Below are 11074 nucleotides of genomic sequence, written 5' to 3' on the forward strand. Positions count from 1 at the left end.
ATTTAAAAAAAATTAAAAAATACATTTCAATTATCTGATTACACAAGCTTAGTAACATTTTGTGGGATAATTTATACAACTACACGAGGTTAAAACCGGTTGGTTTTCTAACTTTGTGTACGTTATACTAATTATGTTAGTTATATTTAAGTGAAGCTAATAACAATAAATAAAAATACTGTCTTTTATGTACCCCATATACAGAAACGAATAAAATTTAGTTAACATGCATACTAGATTATATTTTCAACCCCAGAAAGCGGGGGCATTACATATGTACAAACATAAACGTTTGGGTAGAATTCGCTTAAAACTCATTTCCAAGACCACACAACTACTACAAACATACTAACAGGTGAGGTGTAATGAGAGCTTTAGCAGTTCATTTTCGCAAACATACTATAGGGATTATTTGAAACGTATTTTATTATATTATGACCTCTGCGAAAAACAATTTACGAAAGTACAATTGCCAATAAAAATACCCAATCTTTAGTCTCGTTCAATAACGTGGCTCACTAGGCTTTAATTCGGTCCGATTCAAAGAAACCCTTGCTAATTGAACTGTTCTGACCGCCTGCTGTAATTGGGTCGTGTTAAGCTGATCGTCCATCGAGTGCATAGCAGGGAATAGCTAAATTCACTAATCTCAAGCCAGTAACAGAGTATCGCATACTGTGGAGTGCAATTTCTCATATTGCGGTGTCACTATTTCAGTGCCACCCGGCTATGTTTTTATGGAAACCCGGGTTAAAGCCCTTCCCAACATTAATAACGGGATCGTTACGAGGACTTCTGTTACGAGAAAAATTGTAGCTGCGTTTTTAGAGCAGAAGTAGAAATTAACGATGTAATAAACTTACTAGTGTGATTGGTAAAAAAGACTTAAAGCTTTAATTACCATGTACGCAGCATGATTCTAACTTCATGTATTCTAATTTCTGCACTCACAAGTAACATATAACGGAGATGCATTATATTATAATAATAGGTGTGTACCTATGCGTAGTTTCCTATGATATAAACTTTTTAATTGACATAAGCGCCAAAATGTTAATAAAATTAGAAAAACAATCCTAAATATTATCGAACGCTTAACACTATACTATGGAGTATTAATTAATATTGACTTGTTTTTATATATTAACATTCTGTCTTTCATTGTTTCAGATTGCCTCCACCTGCAACTTTATCGTGATCCTAAAGACCGATATAAGAAAGGTCAAACCAAAGCATCTCTTTCTCTCCAACACTTTCTTGGGTTTGAATCAGGTTTTACGTTAGATAAAGAGTCAAATACCATCGCCATAATATGTCAGGATGTGACCGTTGTACTGGCCTTTGAAACAAGAGAAAGACTAATTTCATGGCAAGTCAAAGTTGGAGGTCAACTGGGGTCCTCAAAAGAATACTTGATTATGATTGGAGGCGGAGGCTCTCGAAAACTTCCCGCTGGGCCTGCGAGGCTCCATCTCCAAGGTAGAAGATTCGCTTTAACGAGTGGAGTACCACCACGGGTACTTGGATTATGGGAACTTGCACATTTGAGGTGAGATTGACACATTTCTTACGTATAAGACAAGAAAGTTCAAAATCACTATTTTCTTTATTTATTATTATTTGTGGATTCAGACAGTTTAAAATATAAATCTATTTCATCAATAAGTACTGTAGTACCAATAAATATTAACAACTTAGTTCATAAAAATTCGAGATGCTCCGCAACGAAGTCAAGTAAATAAAACTGAAACGGACCATAAAACCGACTTTGGCTCCGATGTGAATGCAGTCACAGACAAACATATACAGCGGACAATAAAACTCGATCATTTCACGGCTGGTCCATAAATGCAGCATCTGTTAGTTTATGTAGTTCGTCTGGCCGCTAGTGAGTTAATGGCGGCGACTTCCGCCACAGCAGCCATTTTGTGAGCCGCGCCGCCATTTTGTCGGCATCTTATCCCATTCCTATGACTTGGCAACATTTTCCTCAAATGTTTTGATGCACATATTTTTAAATTACGACCGCGTCACGGCCTGTTAGCCGCGTGAAAAATGATCATCTAATGTGGGTTACTTGTGATTAAAACGATTAACAGATACGACTAACTGCTTCTAGATTTAACTGAAATATAATACTTAAAGCGTTTTTTACGATCTTATTTTGATTTATATTCTGAATCTAAAATTATTGTTTAGTTATACGTTTAAAATCTTAAACAAAAATAATAAAAATTGCAACATTGTTTTTTATTTTATAAAATTTTAGATACTACATTTACATAGAAACAGGAAACTACGTTTTAATTATCTCGGCAGAATTTAGAATTGGCTATTACTGTATTCTGCTTGTGTGAAGTTTTGACTTAAGCTACTGTTATGCAAAGTTTGAAAGTCAGAAATAATGTAATATGTTTTACGAATTTGTAAATTTATTTTGGTATTTCAACAGTGTATGAATTAACATAATATATCTTTAGAAAAAAATCCTTAAATATTGAAATTGTATTACTTTCTATATATGTGTCCCGTTTGTTTTTTAAGGCGCTACGGTGTAGTGGACGGTAGGTTTTGCTTTGAAGGTGGATCTCATTGTGGCAAGGGTGAGGGACTTCACATGTTGATCACCGACCAAGCTCAGGATATAACGGATGCATTCGATCAAGCAGCACAAGGAAATCTTCAACAAAGAACACCTGCGAGGGGTATTGGTACAGTAGTTGGCATATTATGTACAAAATATTTATGTTCTTATTAAATGACACATTGTTGTTTGCATTTCTATTTACAGGAACCGAACGCAGATTTAAATCTCGACCAAATACACGTTTATCTGATTTTAATTCTGGTGATCAATCAATACCAGATAATGCAAGCGCTTTGTATGAAGAAAATTATTTCGGAGAAGATTGTGGAGATGTATCACCCTATTGGCCCTCGGCAGAGAAACGAGGATACGATGAAACAGAATACAGACCCGATAACGAAATAGGTGTGAAACCATTATGGAGTGAGGCAGACCACATAACACTTGAGCGGTGTAATAACTGCCTGACTAAACTTGGTGGTGTTTCACGATCTTCAACTGTAGCTCTAAATTCAGGGAGCCAATTTAATCCAGCCTGGACCATGGAAGCCGTTGCTGAAAGTTGTTCCGACAATTCTTCTAATAGCACAGAAAATCTTATGCCAAAAACTGTAAAAAAAGTTACATGTCATTGTAAAGAAAAACCACCAATCAGGCCACCAAAACCGGCTTATTTTGATCAAAAGAAACCCCCTGCACCGTTACCATCACAAGGGTGTAATTGTGCTATGAATGATAATTTCTATCCTAGTAATAATCCAAAAGTAGGTCCTTATGAAAACTACGATGTACCAAAAACATCCTATGCTGAGGTAATTTAATTGCAAGCGATTTTTCTGAAAAACGTACTACTTAAGTTACAGATTTTTTTAAATTTATGTTTATTTACAGCCAAACAAAGAGAAGTATTACGACACACCAAAGAGAATTAAAGCGGCTCTAGCAGATGACCTTTTTCAAGTAACAAATATTTCAACACCAGGATCATTAGTATTGAAGAAAAAGTGCGGGTGTATATTAAAATTTGGTTCCAAAAAGAAACCCGTTATTGTAGAATGCGACGAAAACTTGCAAGCAAGTGATTGTCCGTGTCAAAAAGTAACAAATTGGGCAAATAATTTAATAAGCCTGCCGTATTGTAAGAGAAACACAAGCAATGAAAAAATTAGCACCGAAGTTCTCAATAGTAGTAAACTAGATGAAATGGCTCTGTATGCGACAGTGGATATTTCTAGAAAGACAAATAGACAAAGTACCAGTGATCAAGAAAAACCCCAAGACAGTGCGACTGAAATAGTATTCACAAATTATCAAAACGTAGAACCGAATGAATGTAAAGATTTTGAAGGCCCTTACGCTAATTATGAAAACTTAGAATTTGCTTTGTCATTAGAATACTATGAAAATGCTAAAGATTTGTTGAAGAAAGCTGGTGTAACTCAAAACGAATTAGATGCTCTTAGTGCTAATATAGATCTTGCTACCACCACTTTACCCAAAAAAACCAGGTCTTGCTTAAAATGTAGTAATTGCAAGTCATCTACTTCACATGATATAAAAAATAAATCTGATGAGTATTTACTTATGGAACCATCAAAGGATGTTAAAAGTTGTCTAGTTAACCGCACAATTGGAAATAATCCTGGTTATACTCCAATGTCGCCAAATCCGAACTGGTCTCAAAGCTTAAAACATCCTATTGCAAAAGTATATCGAACAGAAATTGAAAAATCATTGAGTATACCTACATTACATGGCACTGGGAATTGCATTCAAAGCTTTGATATAACATCAAATAGTATTAAGGAAGCAATTCAAAAGCGATCAAGTTCTGTAGACTCCGCAAGACTTCTTGAAGACTTAAAAGAATTTGACAGTAGTATAGGAAGTCATGCAACGTCATCATCAATGGAAACGTTAAGAAATTTAGCTCTAGAGAATAGACTGTCATCACCTTGTGATAATGATCGTGATTGTTATGATTGTTGTAAATCTTCTGGATCGGAAAACAAGACATCTGAAGAAAGCTCAACGAAAGACATTCCGCACTTACGAAATAAGCATATGGATAATGCAGCCATAAAGAGATCATCTAGTGTACCTTGCAAAGGTGGAAATAGAGACTCGTCCAGCTCTAATGATTCCGGCGTATCGAGTTGTTCATTGAAACACGGCGGTGGAGAATTCCAAGAGTTTGAAATGCCTTTGACATCTGGCCATTCTAAGTATCATTATATGGTACACAAAAGATTGCGAGGCAATTTATCAGGTTCAATACATTCCTCTTTGCCAAGAAAGTCTAAATCATCAGATCTTTTGAGAGACCAGCCTATGCAAATACACAAAAACAATAATATTCACGCCAAATCATCTTCTGCAGAAGCTGAAGTGCCAGTCTTACCACCAAAACAGTTCAAAGGTAATACAAATATTTTTTGTATTTAAATAATAACTAAACGTAAAGTATATATATAGATAGGGCTATCTCAAATTTACCATAGCCCATATATGTTCTATTGTTGAGCTACGTTCTGCTCCTGTTTAAGGAAAGGCGTGGAACTTATTCTACTCCTTCGCATCCGGGAAATATAGGTCATCTCCCACCTTAACTACAGTGTACGACATAAATTAAGCACATGACTAAACTATTCTAACTTTTATATCTATATTTTATACAAGTTTTCATTATAGGTGTTTTGGATACACACAGTACTTCAAGTGGAACTTCGGATATGTCGGATTATATAGAAACTCTTTCTTTAACATCTTCACATTCATCATCGGATACACCAATGGGAGGAAGGTATGAATAATGTTACTGCAATTTTTTTATGAATTAAGAAGAAGAAATTTTGAAGAATTGAGCCACTTGATGGTAAGTGGTCACCATCACTGATTTAAAAACTAAATGGTTAGTATTTTATGTTACTTGTCCCTGTAGATACACTGGCTCACTCACCCTTGAAACACAACAATACTAAATATTAATGTTTGGCGGTAGAATATCTGATGAGTGGGTGGTACCTAATCAGACTTATTATTTACAATTTAATTATGTACCAGTGTAGAATAAACTATGATTTATGAATCCACTTATAATTACTCCGCACTTTTTGCAATCTATTAATTTTATTAAGATAAACTTTTAGTATTTTATGAAAGTAACTCCCGTATTTTACTATAGAAGCGATTACCAACCCAATTAATTGTTAATAGTATAAAATATTATATACTATAAATTATTAGGTATCTACGTTTCTCTCGTAGTTATTTATATATTTTATTGGGGTATTAACCTCAATTGTTCCTTTTAATTTGCTCGACGTTAAAAAGTCATAAAACCCGAATAAATTGATATAATTCTTTAGCTCTTCTTATGACTTCTTGCTTAAATTATGTATGTATATACAAAAAGACTAACCTCGGGGACGTTTCAAGCTTATTATTACAGTTTTTAATTTTATGTAATTTTCAAAAGTTAAATTAAAAAATATTATATCAAGGAACTAATCCTAAATTTAAACAAGAATTGGATTAAAAAATATACTCCTGCTAAATTTATTTTCGCCGGTTTTTTCAGATCACCAGTGGTACATTTATGGCAATGCGTGACCCAACATGGTGAAATAATATTTTACTAGTGGTAGGGCTTTGTGCAAGCTCGTCTGGGTAGATACCACCCACTCATCAGATATTCTACCGCAAAACAGCAATGCTTGATATTGTTGTGTCCCGGTTTGAAGGGTGAGTGAGCCAGTGTAATTACAGGCACAAGGGACATAAAATCTTAGTTCCCAAGGTTGGTGGCGCATTGGCTATGTAAGTGATGGTTGACATTTCTTACAATGCCAAAGTCTAAGGGCGTTAGTGACCACTTACCATCAGGTGGCCCATATGCTCGTCCGTCTTCCATTCTATAAAAAATAGAAAAATAAAATAATTTGACTTATTCTTTAATTTTAGACCAAAGAATTTTATATATAATTTCTATATATTTAATTAAGAAAATAATGTAAAAATTAATCTTTTATTTTCCTCAGGTTAAATCGCCAACCTACAAGCACTCTTCGACCTCGCTCGGGCAAAGAGTATCACAACATGGACCCCATAATCACATCTATGTACAAGAACGGAAAGGACTTGGCGAACTATACAAATCTGCCCTAAGAATATAATTATATGTATAATGTAATTTATTTAAAAATATATTTTCGTTTAAGCATAAGAAACAATTGGCAATTTAACAAGAAAATAACTTAAATTATAGCGCAACAGTAACGGAATGAAATATCAATGAATATCTTTATGTTACGGTCACTGTTGCTATCACGCTCCCACATCTAGAAGGATACTGAAGATAGAAAGTGATGTAATAACTTATATCGCGTGACCTTTGATCATTCATGGGAATCTTAATTATAAAACGATAAATCATATAATTTATAGAAATTAATTAAGACCAATAATGATTGTCGATAAAGCATATATTTACTAGCTTTCTCGTTCGGGGATGTTTGATAAAGTTTTCAAGAAAGCGATTATTTATTTACCTCATGTAATACAATAATACGGAAATAATGACTTAATTTTATGAAATAAGACTGACAATGCATTTATCACAATCGTTACTTTATTTTTTTCTTTTAATCTAGTCAGAAACCTTTTATAGCTGTTTTTATTTAATAATTTTTAAAGAGTGTGTTTGTACTATAAATTATACTATTAATATGTAAAGTTGTAAAAAGATTTTGGGTAATATAAACAACGATTACTAAACAGTTAAAGGAGGAATAATGTGTAAGCGTTTTATACGATGTTTTAAGCTCTGTTTACCGGCCTTGTAATATAAAATAATCCTCCTAAGATTTTCGGACGAGCAATACTTGTAAAATGTGAGCTCTAAACAGAAAATAATAATCTTATATTAATATTAACGTCTCTAGCTACCATTTAAAAGGAAAGTGCCAAAATCTAAAGCTTAAATGCGGAAGAGTGAATTTTGTTTGTTGAACTGTAATCCGGGTACGCACTATTTAAATGCGATTTGGAAGTGCTAAAGTCTTCATCGTATTTAAAATAATTTTCGGATCGACGTTGAAGACAAACATCATATAATTTGAAGCCATTTAAATAATATTGTGCATGTTCCTTCCATGACCCTATTTTATGAATAAGATACAGCAAATTGATTATTTTATAATAAACCAGTTATATCATTGTGATCACACAAACATATCGATATTTGATAGAGAAAAACCAAATAACTCAGCGAGTACCGTCAGCACTAAAATATTAATATATTAATAATCAATCTTTTAATTTTCATTTCGAGATTATGATTATGAGATATATTATCTTTTAAAACGATATATAATTAAATGAAATAACCGAATATTTATAATTATTAGTTTCTGTTTAGAGTTTCAGAATGCTTGTTCCAATCCCATATTCTTTGAATAGAAGCTCAGTAGCAAAGTGTCATAAATCTATGATTTAGGTTTAAAAATTATATGTCCATATATTACCCTAAAATTTAGTTTTCAATTAATTTTACCAGTAGCGTATTTGTCACGTGTAATATATATCATATTATCTGGAATCGGCTTATTTAAGTGAAGATTTTATGATGATTTTATGAAATTATAGATTGTACTTTTTGGTCTAGGCAAAAAGGCAAAGTTAGTCTTTATAATGAAATCAGACTATATTATTTTAACCAACTATTTACTCGTAGCAAAAATAACGCATAGTATTTTTTTATTTATTTTTAGTATTATACTTTTTTTACTGTTTTTTAAATATAACAATATCAATATTATGTTAATTTTTTAATTTACTGTGACCTTCCAACCAAAAGCATTTGTTTTTGTATATTTTTAAGCAAACTCTTTTTGACTTTGTTTTAATACTCGCACTTCCGATAAATGTATTTAATAAAAATAAAGTAAATTGAATTTGAAATAAATTCGACATTTTATGAAATGCTTTTGTCTAGGCCTAAAGTTTTGACATGTTCCATTCTTGTTACCAAAATGAGATTACACGATGAAAGAAAAGGATGAACTATAATTTCACATCGTAATTACTTACTAAAGGAAAACATTGTGACAAAACCTATTTGTAACTCGAATAGGTATTATCAACAAATATGCTAATATTTGCTTCTACGCTACAAAACTTGTAAACACTTGTAAAAAAGGACACGTGCAATAATATTAGAAACTTAGCAAGCCAAAATCAACTCAATGTTTCTAAAAATAATGTTTTGAATCGTATGCAATGTGTTGTTTGCTGAGAGTCTATATTACCTACATATCTGTAGTCATTTCGCTAGTATATACCTACCCAGTACCGACTATCCTCCAGTTACCTTTGTATACCTGCATATAAATAAACATTATAGTTATTCGTAATAAGTGAAGTTTCATTTTAGCCTATTCTCTATTGCTCTAACCTAACTTTTGAGTTGTATAATTGCATGTGTTCTGACGTTCATATTCGGTATTGCTAGTTGATCGCTTGTTATCGTTTGCAGTAAGTAATGGCCTGTAAATATCATGTTAAGACCTCTTCACCTATTGAGGTGAAGATTTGAGGCTTTTTCCACCATGCTATGCTACGTTTGCAGTAGCTTTTATGAATCAAAAATATATTTTATTCAGTTTCAATATTTAATAGGCTCTTATGAGCACTTTTGAATATCATTTTATAAGACTATATTAATTGTTAACTACATTCTGTTCGGAATGTAGATTCTACCGAATATGTACAGCAGAAAACTCTGAAGTTATTCTTTTTCGTCAATCATATTATGCAATTGAATTTATAATGTATTCTATATGAAATTGGAAAAAAGAATACTAACTAGAATCTCTTTTATTATTTATATACTGTCTATCTGTACAGAATAATATACAATAATTTTTAACAGAGTTTTAAAAAAAATATTTGTTGGTAAATGTTTATTCATTATAATATCTGAAACGAATAACAATAATAATAGCATTGTTTGGATCCAAATCACATTAATGTATTAAATAACGCAACTGATAGTTTGGCTAAAAGTGAAATATTTAATGGCGTTACACTTTCAAATATATGTATTTTTTTGAGTGGAATAAAACCATTCTTTATTATCGTTATCATTAAATGTAAATGTTTTGATCTTTGGAGTATTTTATTAAAAAGTTATAACGACAATTAATGAATTATAGGTCTACTCTCATCTTTCACTGGTGGTAGAGCTTTGTGCAAGCTCGTCTGGGTAGGTACCACCCACTCATCAGATATTCTATCGCAAAACGGCAGTACTTGTTTATTTTGTGTCCCGGTTTGAAGGGTGAGTGAGCCAGTGTAATTACAGGCACAAGGGACATAACATTTTAGTTCCCAAGGTTGGTGGCGCATTGGCTATGTAAGCGATGGTTGACATTTCTTACAATGCCAATGTCTAAGGGCGTTGGTGACCACTTACCATCAGGTGGCCTTACTATTTTATAAAAAAAAAACAATAAGATATAATTGTTATCCTAGTTACAATCAATTGTTAGGTCTGCTCTCCACTAGAGGAGAATAATATAATTAAGACATATTCCATTTGATAAACCTGGTCATCTATCATTAAGCTCCAAATAAGCCCCAATATTAAATTAATAATATATATAATAATTATTGTTTCGTTCGTGGGCTGAGTGTAGACGAATGTTTTATGAAATGTGTTAGAAACGAGCTTGAAACAAGTCTATATTTACAGTGAAATATTATTTTATGAATGTAGAACAATATAAAAGCATTTTATCACAAATAAAATAAAATATAAAGGAAAGACACAGTTACATTAGCGACACAGCTTTGTTTTCATTGATAATTCAATTTCTATTTTAGTATAAATAAAATACATGTGTATGGGTATATATGGCTATGGCCATCAAATTCTATACACGATATACTATCAAAAGCGGATGGTACTATAAGCTAAACCATAGAGACAGTAAATAAATCCGCTAGACTCAGTATGCTGCGAGCCTCAGCGCGTAATTCACAGATAGTGTCGAGATTTCGCCTGACTTACGTACTTTGACGTTGGAAGGGAACAGCGCTTGAAGCGCTACATACACAGCTATATATAGTACGTTCTGTAATGGATAGCTAGTGCTAAATGTCTATCAAGATTATAAATAAGTTAGTCTTAATTTAGACTTATAGTTTTACGTTGCGTCCAGCGTGTGTTTGTAAGTGTTCTCCATAACATATTATATTTAGTTTAGTATTACTATATTGTCAGCTTGTTCTTAATCTTCTTCATAATTAAAGATTACTATAGTTTTTTTCTTCTTATTTTCTATTGCAATACTACGTTTCGAAATGAATTGTTTATAATGCAAAGTTTCACTTATATCACGTGCAATGAAGAGCCTGTAATTTACAAACTGCTGGTCTAACGCCTCCTCTTTTAGAAGAGAAGGATTGAGGCTTATAATAAACCAC

The 11074-nt window shown here is 32.5% G+C and overlaps 1 protein-coding gene across 1 annotated transcript; it reads left to right on the forward strand.

Moving 5' to 3' along the window:
• The first annotated feature begins 969 nt into the window (after positions 1-969).
• On the forward strand, positions 970-6754 carry LOC126772088 (uncharacterized). The gene is made up of 7 exons (XM_050492258.1): positions 970-991; positions 1171-1549; positions 2545-2705; positions 2792-3399; positions 3479-5006; positions 5279-5390; positions 6628-6754. Exons 1-7 carry the CDS (start codon positions 970-972, stop codon positions 6752-6754), a joined length of 2937 nt encoding a protein of 978 aa, XP_050348215.1.
• Positions 6755-11074: the final 4320 nt, after the last annotated feature.

Source organism: Nymphalis io, chromosome 11 (assembly GCF_905147045.1).
Source record: "Nymphalis io chromosome 11, ilAglIoxx1.1, whole genome shotgun sequence".
Classification (NCBI taxonomy): Eukaryota; Metazoa; Arthropoda; class Insecta; order Lepidoptera; family Nymphalidae; genus Nymphalis; species Nymphalis io.

What these genes read in the sequence shown, in the direction of transcription:
- LOC126772088 (XM_050492258.1), top strand. Translation starts at nt 970, where the DNA reads ATGCATTATATTATAATAATAG. An exon ending in ACAAAGAACACCTGCGAGGG is followed by an intron (nt 2,706 to 2,791) that starts GTATTGGTACAG and finishes TTCTATTTACAG; the next exon opens with GAACCGAACGCAGATTTAAA. An exon ending in ACCACCAAAACAGTTCAAAG is followed by an intron (nt 5,007 to 5,278) that starts GTAATACAAATA and finishes TTTTCATTATAG; the next exon opens with GTGTTTTGGATACACACAGT.